The 18,660-nt window shown below is 42.0% G+C and overlaps 1 protein-coding gene across 2 annotated transcripts in view; it reads right to left on the bottom strand.

Moving 5' to 3' along the window:
- CRYBG1 (crystallin beta-gamma domain containing 1) overlaps positions 1-18,660 on the bottom strand; it is a 350,815-nt gene that overhangs the window by 186,187 nt on the left and 145,968 nt on the right. For both annotated transcript variants that reach the window (XM_089665003.1, XM_089664996.1), the window contains one exon: positions 8,997-9,129. In XM_089665003.1, the coding sequence (XP_089521129.1) occupies positions 8,997-9,129 (133 nt within the window). The remainder of the gene's footprint in view (positions 1-8,996; positions 9,130-18,660) is intronic.

Genomic DNA, 18,660 nt, shown 5'->3' on the forward strand with positions numbered 1-18,660 from the left:
CCTGGCCTGTCAGTTTTGTTGGACGGCCATATCTTGGTAGGTTTGCAGTTGTGCCATACTCTTTCCTTTTTGGATTGAACAGTGCTCTGTGAGATGTTCAAAGCTTGGGATATTTTTTGTAACTTAACCCTGCTTTAAACTTCTCCACAACTTTATCCCTGACCTGTCTGATGTGTTCCTTGGCCTTCATGATGCTGTTTGTTCACTAATGTTCTGTAACAAACCTCTGAGGGCTTCACAGAACAGCTGTGTTATACTGAGATTAAATAACGCACAGGTGGACTCCATGTACTAATTAGGTGACTTCTGAGGTAATTGCTTCCGCTAAATTTTAGTTAAGGGTCACATAGTAAAGGGGGCTGAATACAAAAGCACACCACAGTTCATATATTTGTAAAAAAGAAAACTTTGAAAAACATTTATCATTTTCCTTCCACTTCACAATTATGTGCCACTTTGTGTTGGTCAATCACTTAAAATCCCAATAAAATACATGTACGTTTTCGGTTGTAACATGAAAAAATGTGGAAAATTTCAAGGGATATGAATACTTTTTCATGGCACTGTAATAGTTTTACAGAATACAGCAACATCTGCACATGTGGGACACCCAACATCAGAGGTGATTTATTTATCCAAAGCAAATGCACCTTTGCACACTGGTACTATCTAGTATTTTATTGTTTCTCCTCTCCCTCACTCAGCTAATATGACCCCAGTGCTGATGGAGAGGGGCAGGGGAGAGACAAGCAAGGATGCTGTGCAGGTGCCCAATGTTCTTCCTATCAACCGATGACAACATTGGGTTTTTTGTGCTGTTGACCGCTAGAAGGTTGTAATGGTGCATAATAAAAACCTGTGGCTTTGTGTAACTAAAAGGCTGCTGCTTTGTATACATTTTTTGGGCAATTTTAAGGCATTTTTCCAAGGCACCCATGAAGATGGCTGGACACCCTGGTTGAAAAAGGCTGCTATAGTACATCACAAAGCATTCAATGAACTGTCAACTGTTTTTTTTTGTTTTGTTTTTTTACAACTTTAGTATAGGAGGCATTTACTTGCAAGGTGAGCTTTTTTTTTTTAAAGTAATGTTTATTGAATTATTATCATTGTACAGAGCAGACAAAAGATAAAGAGGCCATAAAGTATACATCAGTTTATAACAGACAAAACAACCGGTTTGTGGCTGTGAGGTGAAAATCACTGTAATCAACACAATATAGTAGAAACATAAAAAGAAGCAGATAAAGAAAACAATATCATAGAGGTAAGTGTTTATACTCTAAGTTCCACATCATATATAGCCACAGCAAGTGGCTCACAGTGGGTCAATGTGGCTTACAAAAATCATGGATGAAGGTAAAACCTATAGTATGGATAGAGGTCAGCAGGTTAATGTATTCCCATATGGGGAAGGAATAATGCAATAGACAATTACTAACACAGAAACCTGGCATTTTTTTCAAGAGTAGGAAGACCTTAAACTATTAGTTAGACAGCATCAGGGATCCCAAGTATACCTAAAGAATTAGGCAAAGCAACCTTTAGGTACCATGCAGTAAAGTGGAAGGTTTGTATGAGATGGGCGGTTTCCTGGGGTTAAAGAGTACGCTTTGTAAATTGTCTCCGCTGGCTGAAAAAGCACTGGCCCATAGTTTTGAACAATGGTTAATTGGTCACTGTACTCATGTAGTCTCAAAATAATTTGAGACTGCTCATCAAAACATACATGTAATCCATCATTTCCTTTTCACAGAAACCCTGCGTGCACACCGCCCCTACGGCAAGGGACAAGAAACATCATCTTTGGCTGCGTCAGATGCTGGGAGATGAATATGGAGCACAGATTCTGTGTCAGACTAGCAATACAAGCTCAGGTATAGGAATTGCTTAGGCACAAATAATGTTTCTAGATGTTCCAGATGGCGACCATTCACCTTTCAGGTCTACTTTAAGAACAGTTCTTGTAAGATGACAGCCCAGCATTGCTATTCATCTTTATCAATAAACATAAAGAAGATGATTTGAAATTAAAGGTTTGAAAATTAAGTTTGGAAGGTTTTAATCATCTGTTAGTAAGCCTACGTGTACTAAGGAACTAGCTGTTCTCACATACTGCAATTATATACAGTCAGGTCCATAAATATTGGGACATCGACACAATTCTAACATTTTTGGCTCTATACACCACCACAATGGATTTGAAATGAAACTAACAAGATGTGCTTTAACTGCAGACTGTCAGCTTTAATTTGAGGGTATTTACATCCAAATCAGGTGAACGGTGTAGGAATTACAACAGTTTGCATATGTGCCTCCCACTTATTAAGGAACCAAAAGTAATGGGACAGAATAATAATCATAAATCAAACTTTCACTTTTTAATATTTGGTTGCAAATCCTTTGCAGTCAATTACAGCCTGAAGTTTGGAACGCATAGACATCACCAGACGCTGGGTTTCATCCCTGGTGATGCTCTGCCAGGCCTCTACTGCAACTGTCTTCAGTTCCTGCTTGTTCTTGGGACATTTTCCCTTCAGTTTTGTCTTCAGCAAGTGAAATGCATGCTCAATCGGATTCAGGTCAGGTGATTGACTTGGCCATTGCATAACATTCCACTTCTTTCCCTTAAAAAACTCTTTGGTTGCTTTTGCAGTCTGCTTTGGGTCATTGTCCATCTGCAGTGTGAAGCGGCGTCCAATGAGGTGTGAAGCATTTGGCTGAATATGAGCAGATAATATTGCCTGAAACACTTCAGAATTCATCCTGCTGCTTTTGTCAGCAGTCACATCATCAATAAATACAAGAGAACCAGTTCCATTGGCAGCCATACATGCCCACGCCATGACACTACCACCACCATGCTTCACTGATGAGGTGGTATGCTTAGGATCATGAGCAGTTCCTTTCCTTCTCCATACTCTTCTCTTCCCATCACTCTGGTACAAGTTGATCTTGGTCTCATCTGTCCATAGGATGTTGTTCCAGAACTTTGAAGGCTTTTTTAGATGTCGTTTGGCAAACTCTAATCTGGCCTTCCTGTTTTTGAGGCTCACCAATGGTTTACATCTTGTGGTGAACCCTCTGTATTCACTCTGGTGAAGTCTTCTCTTGATTGTTGACTTTGACACACATACACCTACCTCCTGGAGAGTGTTCTTGATCTGGCCAACTGTTGTGAAGGGTGTTTTCTTCACCAGGGAAAGAATTCTTCGGTCATCCACCACAGTTGTTTTCTGTGGTCTTCCGGGTCTTTTGGTGTTGCTGAGCTCACCGGTGCGTTCCTTCTTTTTAAGAATGTTCCAAACAGTTGTTTTGGCCACGCCTAATGTTTTTGCTATCTCTCTGATGGGTTTGTTTTGTTTTTTCAGTCTAATGATGGCTTGCTTCACTGATAGTGACAGCTCTTTGGATCTCATCTTGAGAGTTGACAGCAACAGATTACAAATGCAAATAGCACACTTGAAATGAACTCTGGACCTTTTATCTGCTCATTGTAATTGGGATAATGAGGAAATAACACACACCTGGCCATAGAACGGCTGAGAAGCCAATTGTCCCATTACTTTTGGTCCCTTAATAAGTGGGAGGCACGTATGCAAACTGTTGTAATTCCTACACCGTTCACCTGATTTGGATGTAAATACCCTCAAATTAAAGCTGACAGTCTGCAGTTAAAGCACATCTTGTTCGTTTCATTTCAAATCCATTGTGGTGGTGTATAGAGCCAAAAATGTTAGAATTGTGTCGATGTCCCAATATTTATGGACCTGACTGTATTTCATTCTGGGTGTCCGAGACCTCATCCTTGGTTGTTTCTTATATATATTTTCATAATTTTTTTCATAACAAGACCAGGGGCGGACTGACAACTCATGGGGCCCCCGGGCAATAGGGGATCATGGGGCCCCTGTGTCCTTGTCCAAACTCAAAAAAGCCTATGAAAAAGGTACCAGGGGCATCTCATGGGGCCCCCTACTGACCCTGGGCCCTCAGGCAGTGTCCGAGTTTCCAAATGGTCAGTCCGCCCCTGAAAAAGACATTTTACAGTAAATACAAAAATCTATTTTTTTATTTGCCCATTTAGGGACACATGAATATAGTAATTCTTGGATATTTGGGACAACCAAACGTAATGTAATGGAGGGGAGGGCAGCAGTCACATGGAAAGTGAAATAGACTATGAGCCACTAAGAGAGAAAAACTGCCACCTGAAAGAATGGTAGACCTCAACAATAATGTGGATGACCAAACATTAAAAAAAAAAAAAAAAACAGGCGGAGCAACAACTACCTGAATAGGACAAGAAAGTTGGACTAACAGGTAAGGGGGTCAACAAACAAGAATGTTTACTAAGAAAAATGCTGACGCCTAAGATACATAACCCTTGAGCTCAGGGAAAGGAAGGTTGAACAAATAAAAGTACAGTATGTTCCAACCCAAAATCTAAGCAATGAATAGCAGGAGTATTTGAAGTAAAAACCCATATTAGACTTCAAGGAAAGGGAGATCTTTAATATGACAACCCTTTCAGAAGCAATCTAAATGGATAGAGGGAAGGAAACCTTCAATGTGAAACAAGAAAAGGTAGAATATGGAGTCCCTTTAAAGGAAGAAGTAATGAGGTCCACACACCTATATAAAAAGGGAAGGCTTGGTAAAGATAAATATGTACAAGATGTACTGGGACCTCAGGATAGGAAGGGTGAAAAGAACACCTTCCAACTCAAACCTATTGTTTCTTGTGAAAAGAAAGTCCCATTTATTACTACCTATGTATAGCTTGCCACCTAGTAGTTGCTAGGTAAGGGAGTGCTGTGTATGCTGACTTTTTATTATCAAACTTACTAGATGCATGTTTTCTTGCAAGAAAGGAAAAATGGTTGCGCTTATGATCAGAACCCTTACTCTTTAAAGGTGGGGAAAATCAGATGCAGGGATCTGGAAGCAAGACTTTGAGCCTTGGATTGAAATGCTGTGGACATTAATGACACCAGCAACACTGTCTAGTGTAAGGAGGCAGGTACCAGTCAGTTAGGCTCCATGCACACTGGGCTTGAAACAAATTCCTTAGCAGAAAAAAAACAAAAACGTTCATACAGAGCTTTTTCTACAATGTTTACATGCGTTTAGCGGTTTTTTCTGCTAGAAAATGCCACCAAAAACTCAAACCAAAAAGGTTTTTTTCCCTGCCTCTAGATGTTGAGCTTAAAATATGCATCTAATCCTCCTAAAGTGTACAGACACATAGGATAACATTGAACTGCTTCTACAGGCATAACACACTCTTGTAGAAGCCAAGAAAAAAAGTAATAAAGCGAGCGCTTCTAAAATATGGTCAAAAAGCAGCTTGCATAAGGAAAACCCCTAAAATCCTAAAACATATATATATATATATATATATATATATATATAAAATCAAGATGCAGCGCTCAAATAAATAATATAATGAGAAAGTGATAATAAGCGCGCACAATTATGCGCTAGCAAGTGGAATAAATGTGATGTCTTAATAAAGACGGTAAGTATTATAATAAAGTGACATCATTATATAGTCTCATGATAACACATTAAATTGCATCAAAGTGATATATAAAAGTCCATTGAAATATTCAAAAGGTGCGTCAGTATTCCCAAGTATGGAAGGTATCAATCATTCCCATTAAACTTGCATCAATGGTAATAAAGTGCTCGTGACTTCCGGATTATGGAAAAAGGGGTGTGCTTGCCCTCACCGGATGTACAGTAATATTACGCATGTAATATAAAGCGCACCAGTAGTCATCTGGAACCTGATGGGGATATGGAACTCTGATGGGGCTTGGTATACCCAGGGAAAGAACTTCAGACCTCTCAGTGGACCTCCTCAGTTAGTGGGAGCTGCTCGTTGGTATTATTTACACACGGCATCAGGTAAGCTCAGTATCAATAGGAAATCCACCTTAACCTTGATTTAATGGATAGTTTTCAAGACAGCTTCAAAAATGCTGCAAGACTGTCTCAGTTATGCGGGCCATAGATGGGATGAAAAAAGGCCGAAAATCTGCCGGAAAAAAAAATCAGCCGATTTTCGGATCGTTAGTGCTGTAATCGGTCGGCTGTTTTTAGTGATTTTTGACCTTTTGGATTATCGGCCCTTCTGGAAAATAATCGGCCAAATTTGTCGTTCTGCCGATTTTCGCGGCAATGATGGACAAATCTGCCGATCTGTTTCTGATTTTAAAAAATGCGCATGAGCAGTGACATGAAAGAAGAAGGAAAAGAAGAAAAGGAAAAAAAGAGAATATGAATGAGAAGAAAAAATAGAATATAAATAAAAAGAAGAAATAGAATATGAATAAGAAGAAGAATAAGAAGAAATAGAATATGAAGAAGATGAAGAAATAGAATATGAAGAAGAAGAAGAAACAGAAAAAATAGAATATAAATAAGAAGAAATAGAATATGAAGAAAAGAAGAAATAGAATATGAAGAAGATGAAGTAAAAGAAGAAATAGAATATGAAGAAGAAAAAAAAAGAATTTCAGTCCGATATTATATTTGACATTTAAAAGTATAGCAACATTGTATCTATTTGTATCCGAAATGGATACAAATAGATACTATGTTGCAACTTTTTCTTCTTCATATTCTATTTCTTCTTCTTCATATTCTATTTCTTGTTTTTATTCATATTCTATTTCTTTTCTTCTGCATATTCTATATAATTGCCGGCCATAGACGGGACGAAAATCAGCCGACTTTTTTTTACCAATGGTGGTATCGTCGGCTGATTGAACGACCGATTTTTTCGTTTTTCTAAAAGAAAAACGGACGGTTTTCTCCCCGTCTATGGCCTGCATAATTCTAGATTCTCAGGAACACGTCTGCTTTTTTTCTGCTCTTATTGATTCATCACACTGTGTGATGAATGTATGTACGTACATGTGTCTGTGTATGTATGTACATGTGTTTGTGTATGTATGTACATGTGTCTGTGTCTGTGTATTTCTGTGTATGTACATGTGTCTGTGTGTGTGTATTTCTGTGTATGTACATGTGTCTGTGTGTGTGTATTTCTGTGTATGTACATGTGTCTGTGTGTGTGTATTTCTGTGTATGTACATGCATCTGCCCAATGGACAAAATTCAAAACAGTAACAATAATGTATAAAGCCATTTATAACTCTGCCCCAAATTACATCACCGATCTTGTCTCTAAATATCACCCAAACCGTCCTCTTCTCTCCTTGCAAGACCTCCTACTCTCTAGCTCCCTTATCTCCTCCTCCTCCCATGCTCGTCTCCAGGACTTCTCCAGAGCTTCTCCCATCCTCTGGAACTCTCTACCCCAATTTATTAGACTATCGCCTACTCTGCTCACTTTTAGGCGATCTCTGAAAACCTATCTCTTCAGGGAAGCCTATCCAGCTAATACTGGAATCTTCTACTCTTCCAACCAGTCCATCCCCCACAGTTACTACCTTTTGTACCACTAGCCCCTCCCTCCTAGATTGTAAGCTCCAAGGAGCAGGGCCCTCCTAACCCTCTTGTATTGAACTGTATTGTTACTGTATTGTCTCCCGTTATATTGTAAAGCACTGAGCAAACTGTTGGCTCTATATTAATCTTGTATAATAATAATATAATAATAATAATAATGTATCTGTGTGTACGCATGCCTGTACGTGCCTGTGTGTGTATACATGTGTCTGTATGTGTGTGTGTGTGTACATGTATCTCTGTGCTTGTGTGTACATGTTTCTGTGTGTGTATGTACCAGGGGCGGACTGACAACTCATGGGGCCCCCGGGCAATAGGGGATCATGGGGCCCCTGTGTCCTTGCCCAAACTAAAAAAAGCCTATGAAAAAGGTACCAGGGGCATCTCATGGGGCCCCCTACTGACCCCGGGCCCTCGGGCAGTGCCCGAGTTTCCAAATGGTCAGTCTGCCCCTGGTATGTACATGTCTTGGTGTGTCTCTGTTTGTGTGTGTTTGTTGGTGGCGAGTTACTCTTAAGGGCTGGCTAGTAGCTCAGGACTTGAAATTTTAAGCCCTGCTTTAACACACACAGCAGTTTTGTTTTGTTCCCCCATTAGTCTCTTTAGATATGGAAGATATGAAATTCCTTTAGTCTTCCAAATGATGGAATCCCTGACATAGATTGAGGTCAGATCACAGCACAATCACCACTGCTAACAATGGTCAAATTCATAAGGCAAAGTCATCATATTTGATACTTATTGTGAAAAAAAGGTTAATGGCCAACTCAGGAAAAAAAAAATTCTGCCTTTTAGATCGGCTACACCCACACTGCAAGGATTAATTACTCGTTTAGGTAATTTTTTTTACTACCGGATCCCAGGTAAACAGCATTCCCCCTCTGGACTGTCCCTCAGAATCCTCACATCCAATGCAGGGCTATGGATCCTGCATCAATCTTGATAATGTCAGGACCTTAAACCATTGGAGATGGCGAAATTTTACAGGCCGTGTATTGCCGCCTCACCACCTGCTTTAACCTACACTAGTGCACTGCAATCATGTGCTTTGTACACGTTTGCAGTGCACTTGCAGAATAACACTATACACTTGAATTAGCCGCAATCGGCGGGCACTACGTTGCCAAAAAGTGAAAGGGGGTATAATTCCTGCTGCTGCATGTGTACACCCCTGGCTGCTGATAAATGGGAAAAGGAGACAGCTGTTGGGGAGGCACAAAAAGTGCAGCTCAACCTCAGGGTTTTACTTCCCCCCCCCACCCAATCACTAGTGTTAACGAGCCCTACCTACTACATTTTTTGCCTAGCTTGGTCTGTTAATGTAAGGTGAAAAATAACAAATAACAGACTTACAAGCTGGATCACCAAGTAAAAATACAGGGAAAAAAAAGCCTAAAAAAATAAAATGAATGCAGCTACCACATCAAAGAATTGGGTTTTAAGCATACTTAAATAAAAAGTAACAATTAGGTTAAACTGTATTGATCATCACATTTAGTCATTTTTAATCCTACCTTATCCAGATCTTCTTGAACAGCAGCATGGGAGTCTTTCTCACTGGAAACGGTGGTCTCTTTATCCGCCACAAAAGTTATAACCAATGGATGTGGCCTATAACCTTGATCAAGATCGGATGCGTCAAATGATCTGCAACATAAAACAGCAGTTAGCAGTGGTGCTTTTAAAAACTTTAGCTTCCCCTTATGCTACAATCCACATTTCAGTTTAAAGCTGAACTCCAGGCAAATAGCTTGATACACAAATGAAATACAGTTTCAAGAAAAAGTATGTGAACCCCTTGGGATTATGTGGAGTTTTGCATGAATTGGGCATAAAATGTGCTCTGAACGTCATCTAAGTCACAACAATAGAAGAACACAGTCTGCTGAACATAATACTACACAAACATTAGATGTTGCCATGGTTTAATTGCACATAACATGTAAACATTCACAGTGCAGGGAGGAAAAAGTATGTGAGGCCCTAGCGTAATGACTTCTCCCAGAGCTAATTGGACCCAGGAGTGAGCCAACCTTGACTCCAATCAGTGTGATGATATTGGATGTGTTGCTGACAGCTGTCCTACCCTTAAAAAACACACACCTGTTTTGGGTTTACTGGTTTCAAGAAGCACTGTCTGATGTGAACCATGCCTCGCAGAAAAGAGCTCTCAGAAGACCTACGATCAAGAATTGTTGACTTGCATGAAGCTGGAAAGGGTTACAAAAGTATCTCCAAAAGCCTTGATGTTCATGTGTCCACGGTAAGACAGACTGTCTACAAATGGAGAAAGTTTAGCACTGTTGCTACTCTCTCTAGGCGTGGTCGTCCTGTAAAAATGACTGCAAGAGCACAGCGCAGAATGCTGCATGAGGTAAAGAAGAATCCCAGAGTGTCAGCTAAAGACCTACAAAAATCTCTGCCACATGCTAACATTTTTGTTGACACATCTAGAATAAGGAAAACATTAAACAAGAATGGAGTACATGGGAGGACACCACGGAGGAAGCCATTGCTGTCCAAAAAGAATATTGCAGCAGGTTTGAAGTTTGCAAAAGAGCACCTGGATGTTCCACAGCACTACTGGCAAAATATACTGTGGACAGATGAAACCAAGATTGAGTTGTTTGGGAAGAACACACAACACTATGTGTGGAGAAAAAAAGGCACAGCACACCAACATCATGGTTTGGGGCTGCTTTGCTGCCTCAGGGCCTGGACGGATTGTTGTCATTGATGGGAAAATGAATTCCAGAGTTTATCAAGACATTTTGCAGGAAAACGTACGACCATCTGTCCGCCAACTGAAGCTCCACAGAGGATGGGTGATGCAACAGGACAATGACCCAAAGCATACAAGTAATTCAACAAAACAATGGCTGCAACAGCACAGAATGCGCCTTCTGGAGTGGCCCAGTCAGCGTCCTGACCTCAACCCGATTGAAATGCTGTGGAATGACCTTAAGAGAGCGATTCACACCAGACATCCCAAGAATATTGCTACACTGAAACAGTTTTGTGAAGAGTAGTGCTCCAAAATTACTCCAGATCGTTGTGCAGGTCTGAACTGCAACTACAGGAAATGTTTGGTTGAGGTTATTGCTGCCAAAGGAGGGTCAACCAGTTATTAAGTCCAAAGGTTCTCATACTTTTTCCTCCCTGCACTGTGAATGTTTACATGTTATGTGCAATTAAACCATGGCAACATCTAATGTTTGTGTAGTATTATGTTCAGCAGACTGTGTTCTTCTATTGTTGTGACTTAGAAGATGTTCAGAGCACATTTTATGCCCAATTCATGCAAAACTTCACGTAATCCCAAGGGGTTCACATACTTTTTCTTGCAACTGTACATGTACCAGAGCTAGCGTTGTCACCTCATCCCTTTAAACCCGAACACATATTATTCACACAGGTTCTGAGGCTAATGTAATACGGATAAGTCACTAACCCTAGGTTCACACCTAAGCATTTTCTGCAGCGTTTTGCAGAAACGCAGTACAGTCCATTTAACATGATTTCCTATGGGTCAGGTTCACATCTCCGCGTTTTTACCCAGTGCGTTTTTTGGAAAAGGTCAGAGACTTTTTTTTAACACAAAAACGTTGTTTTGGTTCTATAGACTTCAATGGGAATGCTGCAGAAAAGTATGTATTGGGTTTTTTTGTGTTTTGCATTTAAAATCTGCCTAGCAACAAGAAAAAAAAAAAAAAAATCTGAAAATGTATAAAAAACGTGCAAAAATGCAAAATGCAATGCAGGAATGCATCAAACGCAGCTGCATAGGTATGAACCTATGGTAAGTGAGGTTAATTACTACCTTAATCAGCCACAGAACCTGTGATTAAAGTGGAGATCCACCAAAAAGGGGAAGTTCTGCTTTAAGGACTGCTCCCCCACTCCCCATTAAGAATTGGCACCTTTGGGGGGTGGAGAGCGGGTACCTGAATTTGACAGGTACCCGCTCCCAATTCCAGTCCGATCCCCTAGGTCAGTGGTTCTCAACCTTCCTAATGCCGCGACCCTTTAATACAGTTCCTCATGTTGTGGTGACCCCCAACCATAAAATTATTTACCCAGTAATAACAATTCATGAAGTGTCATTTTACCTCCAATACTGCTGCTTTCTACACAGTAGCTGCTTATTACACATCGGAAATATGTGTTTTCCCGATGGTCTTAGGCGACCCCTGTGAAAGGGTCATTCGACCCCCAAAGGGGTCGTGACCCACAGGTTGAGAACCACTGCCCTAGGTGATCGGAAACGGAACTTGTCCTCCCTCCAGTCTTTTGGGACACATGACAGGTCCCAGAAGACTACAGGACCATTCATGAAGCACAGCACTACTTGCTCATGTGCAGTGGGTACCCGGCTGTGAAGCCGCAAGCTGCCCACACTAAAGATGTCAGCCTCCTGGAATACAGGGCGGCCGGTGAAACAGGCTGCGGGGGACACACCACGGGATTTTAAAATTCAGCAACTACCGTTTTTGTAGCTGCTGACTTTTATTTTTTGACAGCTGAGTGGAACTCCGCTTTAATATATGTTCAGTTTTAAAGGGATGAGGTGGCAACCCTATTGAGAGCTATTTTACCTGCCAAAGAATTTGTGTTTCTGTTCATCCAGTTCTGAGATTTACACAACTCTGCCACACAGCCAAACCCAGATTACCAGAGGAGGGGATTGAACTTTCTCTACTGCATTTTTTTTTTTTCATGAATGCCCTAATGCCGAAGGAGAACCTGATGAGCATCTCTCTGTCACTCTGCTCTCTTCTCATAACAGCATGTAGTAGAGTAGAGTGCAAAAGGCCAATTACAAGGTAAATTTGGGTACATAAATTGTTTGCATTTAATGACGTATAAATTATTATATAACTGCATTATTTTTTGCCTTTTATATTTGCCTGGAGTACAGCTTTAAGCAGTGGTCTAGCTCAGGGGTGTCAAACTGGCGGCCCTCCAGCTGTTGTGAAACTACAAGTCCCATCATGCCTCTATCTTTGGGAGTCATGCTTGTAACTGTGAATCTTGCAATGCCTCATGGGACTTGTAGTTTGGCAACAGCTGGAGGGCCGCTGGTTTGACACCAAAGTATCTCTAAGCAATACCTATGTATCGCTGTAGCTCTACTCTAGTTTTGAAACCAACACAAAATGAATGTCCCAACAATGCTCTTGTTACAATGTAACCATAGTGTTTCAAGATGCAGTCTCATCTGGTACAATCAACCCTTTTCATTTGTAAGAGAGAGAGACACAGCAAACGATCAGCACTGACCAGCAGATCACCAATCAAATGTGCTGAAAATTTCAAATATGTAACAGCTAGGAGATGCAGTGGATGTGCTTGGATGCCAGTCAGGGAAGCCTGAAAGTTCCAGGCATGTAGCTGATAGGGAGTATAATCTGAAAAGTACTGAAAATTGGATGTGCATTTCAGATGTGTTTCACAGGTCAGTTATGGGTAAGCAAGTATCGAAATTCAAATCCAAATTTCAATCTGCGTGAATCCCTTTCTGTTCAAAAGAAGGCGATCGTTAGACCAGCTTGTATTGAATAGTCCTACTGGAAAACCAGCGTTCGACCAACCTCTCCAGCAATGATCAGTGTCTTCTGACAGGAGCGGTGGGAGTCCCCGCTGTCAGAATACAATAGCACAGCAGGGAAGATCCATGCATCCACATTGCTTGTGTGGATGCAGGAACCCGATTTTTTTTCCGTTATACCCAGATTTAGGATGGCCATATGCTATATGGTCTGATTGTACAATCTCTGTACAATCACCTTTAGATATACCAAAACTATGGAATAGGACAGGGGTCTCCAAACTTTCCAAACAAGTGGCCAGTTTACTGTCCTTCAGACTTTAGGGGGGGGGGGGGCCGGACTGTGGCCATCGAAAGGAAAAAATGCTCCGGCATCAGTTGGAGTAAACAATGTCCAATCTTTGGTGTCAGTGATAGGAATTGTGCCCCATCATTTGTGACAAGTGGGAGGAACTGTGCCCCATCGTTGGTGACATTGGTAGGAACTGTGCCCCACCATTGGTGCCATTGGGTCCCATTGTTGGTGTAATTGGGAGGAACTGTGCCCTATAACTGGTGTCATTGGCAGGAATTGTGCCTTATCATTGTTGTCATTGGTCCCCATTGTTGGTGTCATTGGAAGGAACTGTGCCCCATTGTTGGTGTCATTGCGTAGGAATTTTACCCCATCATTGGTGTCATTAGGCCCCATTGGTGGTGTAATTGAGATGAAATGTGCCCCATCGTTATTATAATTGGGTAGGAATTTTGCCCCGTCATTGGTGTCATTGGGAGGAACTGTACCCCATTGTTGGTGTTATTGGGTAGGATTTTTGCCCCATCATTGGTGCCATTAGACCCCATTGTTGGTGTTATTGGGAGGAACTGTGCCCCATCATTGGTGTCATTGGGTAGGAATTTTTCCCCATCATTGGTGTCATTAGGCCCCATTGTTTGTGTCAATGGGAGGAACTGTGCCCCATCATTGGTGTCATTGGGTAGGAATTTTGCCCTGTCATTGGTGTCATTGAACTCCATTGTTGGTGTCATTTTGAGGAACTGTGCCACATCGTTGGTATCATTAGGTAAGAATTTTGCCTCATCATTTGTGTCATTAGGCCCCATTGGGTGTCACTCAGAGGAACTGTACCCCATTGTTGGTGTCATTGGGAGGAATTGTGCCCCTTCATTGGTGTCAGTAAATGCAATCGTATCCCAAGGGCCGGATAAAGGCAAGCAAAGGGCCGCAGTTTGGAGACCACTGGAATAGGAAGACAAACCTTAAACAATCTATTTAAATAGTATCAAATCAGACAGGCCTCTGCGCTACATAGTTGATGGTGGATCTAAAGAAGATTGTACAATCAGTATATTGTATGATCAGCTTTAGGTCTGGCTACAAATCCACTTGAGTGAAGATCACTGTGCATTTACCACACCATAACTATGCCTTCTAAATCTGGTAACATGCATCTATATGATTTGGGATCACAATACTTGTGGATAAATATGCTTTCTGTAATATCAACTGGACTAAAAAGAGGCCCTGTCACTTTTGTGAATAGTTTGCTATACCCAACTTCATAAATGTGTACTTGTTATGAAGTTCAAATTCGAACTAAAACGCAAACATAATTACCACCCTCTAAATGAGCTGAACAATGTGTTTCTACATGATCTAAATCAGAAAGTTTACTAAAATGACAGGAAACATAATCAGCACCACCAAATAAACAAAGCAATGAAAACATTAGTGTCATATAAAAGTTGTATCAAAGTCTAAAAAGCAGTTTATGTAACAATATCCAGCAATCCAGCAATGCCACCTAGTGTGCTATACATGTAATCACAGGCCACAGACAAAACTGCTCTTTGGTTCAGTTTTTCTCAATGGTTTTTCAGTTGCGGCACCCTTTACAATTCTGTACAGTCTCAAGGCACCCCATTCTAAAATGTAAAAAAATTAAACTACTAGTTTCATGTAACATAATAACATCCAAACACCCAACATTGGAGGTGATATATTCCTACAAATCAAATACACCTTTGCACACTAGAAAATCAGAAATTTATTGTGTAGTCCGATGGTGTCACTGTTTATTTTGAAATTTGACTAACCAAGCCTTCAATTTCACCTAATGCTGCAACAGAAAAGAATTTTCGTGGCCAGGAATCTTCTTTTCTTTCCAGGTCACAGCTTGCACTCATTTTTTTTTCCAATTATATTTCTTGCACGGTTCTCCTATCATTGTTTCGAAATTTGGTCGTTTTTTAAAACATTTCCAACATGCACAATCACTCAAATTCGATGGCCACACAAAAATCAGCCAATGTTGTGGCCCACTAGTGATGGGCCAAACACCCCTGTTTGGTTCGACCGCGAACTTTGAAGTTAATGCAAATCTATGGGACTCAAACTTGTAAATTCAAAAGTGCCCATTTTGAACGCTTATATGCAAGTTATTGGCCATAAAAGGGGTATGGGGATGCAGGTACTGCCCTGAGGGACATAAATCAGTGAAAAAAAAAAACATTTTGAAAAGTACCGTTTCTAACGGGGCAATCATTTTTCATTGCTTAACCACATGCCTACCAGTCACTTATACCCCCTTCATGCCCAGGCCAATTTTCAGCTTTCAGCGCCGTCAGACTTTGAGTGACAATTTGTGGTTATGCAACATTGCACCCATATGACATTTTTATCATTTTTTTCACACAAATAGAGCTTTCTTTTGATAGTATGTACTTGCCGCTGGGTGTTTTATTTTTTGTGCTATAAACAAAAAAAGAGCAAAAAATGTAAAAAAAAAAAAAATGTTTCTTTGTTTCTATTATAACATTTTGCAAACAGGTAATTTTTCTCCTTCACTGATGTGCGTTGATGAGGCTACAGTGATAGGCAGCACTGATGGGCACTTATAGGCAGCACTGATGGGCACTTATAGGCAGCACTGATGGGCTCTGATAGGCAGCACTGACAGGCACTGATAGGCGGCACTGATGAGGTGGCACTGATATGCAACAATGATGGGCACTGATAGGCGGCACTGATAGGCGGCACTGACTGATGGCACTGCTGGGCACTGACTAGCAGCACTGATGGGCACTGATGGGTGGCACTGCTGGGCAGCACTGATGGATGGCACTGCTGGGCACAGGTGGGTGGCACTGCTGGGCACTTGTGGGTGGCACTGATGTGTACTGGTGGGTGGCACTGCTGTGCACAGATCATCAGGGCACTGATCATCAGTGCCCTGATGATCGGTGCTGATCCCTCCTCTGACAATTGCCGGTTATCGACAGTACTTTCCTCATGCTGTGCCAGCGTGAGGAAAGTGCAGCAGATAACCAGCAAGTGCATTTACTGGTGATCTGCTGTGTCATTGGATATGGCTGAACACATGGTAAATGGCCATTGTGATTGGCATTTTACCACCTCACATGATCAGCTGTGTCCGTAGGACACAACGATCAAGGAGATCGCTGGGTGCGCACTCCCGGGGGGGTGCGGGAGGGCACATTCTGGGAGGCCGTCATTCAGCTATCTGCAGTCAGCAAGTGGTTTCTAAAGTTTAAAAAAAATCATTTAAATATGTCTGGGGGTTCCCTTTAAACCATCCGCAAAGTTGCACATCTGTACAAAGTAAAGAACCTTCTGCAGCAGGACCAACATTTTATTTTTAAAAATGACATAAAAAAAAAAAAAAAAAAAAGAAAATATAGCATGGGGTCCTCCCCCACTCCTTACCAGACCCTTTAGGTCTGGTAGGAAGGTTAGGAGGGATCCTATAGTAAATTTTTTTTAAAAAGTACGTGGGGTTCCCCCTAAGAGCCGTACCAGGCCCTTTAGGTCTGGTAGGACTTTTAGGGCAACCCACCCCCAAAAAATGGGGGGGAGCATGGGGTCCCCCCTAAATTCCTACCAGACCCTTGATCCAAACACAGGCCTGGCAGGCAAGGAAAGAGGGAGGACGAGCAAGTGCCCCCTCCTGAACCGTACCAGGCCACATGCCCTCAACATGGGGGGGGGTGCTTTGGGGGAGGGGCCTCCCTCTCCCAAAGCACCTTGTCCCCATGTTGATGGGGACAAGGGCCTCTTCCTCACAACCCTATGCTGTAGTTGTGGGGGGTCCACAGGGGTGAGTTATCAGAATCTGGAAGCCCCCTTCAACAAGATCTCACCCCTTTCAGAGCACGGTGCATTGTGGGGCAAACAGCCCACCGAACGCCCTTACCGTTCATGTGTTCGCTGAATACATGAATGGCCGATGTTCGAGTCGAACTTACATTTGACTTGAACATCAAAGACGTCACCATGTATAGCCTCCATAACTCAGCTAACATGACCCCAGTGCTGGCAGAGAAGAGCAAACAAGGAGCACCTGATGTGCTCTTTGTCAACCAATGACATTGTTGAAGAAAAGGCTGTCTTGGTTCATTGGAGGCATGACTCTGCTTTAGATCATCACTTACTAGTACAGTGCCACCTGCAGGAGTAGGATGCTAGGTACAAATAAGAGACAACTACTAATTACTAATAGCAAAATCGCCTATACTGTGGAACAACAGAGTTATTACCAGGGGTGGACTGACAACTCATGGGGCCCCCGGGCAATAGGGGATCATGGGGCCCCGGTGTCCTTGCCCAAACTCAAAAAAGCCTATGAAAAAGGTACCAGGGGCATCTCATGGGGCCCCCTACTGACCCTGGGCCCTCGGGCAGTGCCTGGTTATTACCCTAGGGTCTTCAGAAGGTAGGACTTAGACATTTCCTTCTGGATATCTTAGTTCTGTTGGTTTTACTTCAAGCTTCTCTGTGCAGGTTTGGCTGTGACAGCTGTAGCAAGGGCAGCCTGTGAAAGTTTTGCTTCTGGAGAAACATATGAAAGGTCCATTCAAAGTGACCCTCTCATACAAATAGTGCCCCACCCCTGGAGGGTGGCATCCTGCTCCTCCTCCTGCTGAACCCTCATAAACCTAGTCTGGGTAGAGGTATGGTAAGCAGGGGGTCTTCTCTCTATTTTTCCCCTCTTCCCCATTGTGGTATCACATGTTGTGCTTATCCTCTCTGGGATGAAAACTAAGCTATGCTTACTATCCATGTTCTATAAGTTGGCCATACACATTGAAATTCAGTCAGTTCAGCAGGCAATGGCTGTCCCCATCTGACAGATGTCGATCATTTGATAGACTGCTGTTGAGGGGACATGATGGAATTTTCTTTCTTGACCAGCAGCTGCAGGCCCTGCTGTCATAAATACAATTTCTCTGTTGAGGGGATTCCTTTATCCACCTTGTGTGGATATCTGTTAATTTTTTTTCCAATCAGCTTGCTGGGGGAACAAAAAACAAAATGCTAACAGTGTATGGCCAGCTTTATGGGACCTTTTGATGCTACAACCCTTATGGTGACTATGGAGGAGTTTCCAACCACAGCCTGTTTGATGGCCATAACAGCATGGAAATCAATCTCACTGCCCAGAATCCTTCTAGGACCAACTTGGTTTTTTTTTCTTGACTTGGGCAGCTGCTGTTGAGTGAGTGGTGGTCATGGGTGCTTTGCAATGATGTGGGATGGCTTTAGGTTTAGCCATCTCATCCCTTCCATCTTTTGGTTCTTCACTGCCAGCCTTGGGTACTCCAGGGCCATT

The sequence above is a fragment of the Staurois parvus genome, unplaced genomic scaffold (assembly GCF_062004578.1).
Source record: "Staurois parvus isolate SC_StPar_1 unplaced genomic scaffold, SC_StPar_1.0 ptg000048l, whole genome shotgun sequence".
Taxonomy (NCBI): domain Eukaryota; kingdom Metazoa; phylum Chordata; class Amphibia; order Anura; family Ranidae; genus Staurois; species Staurois parvus.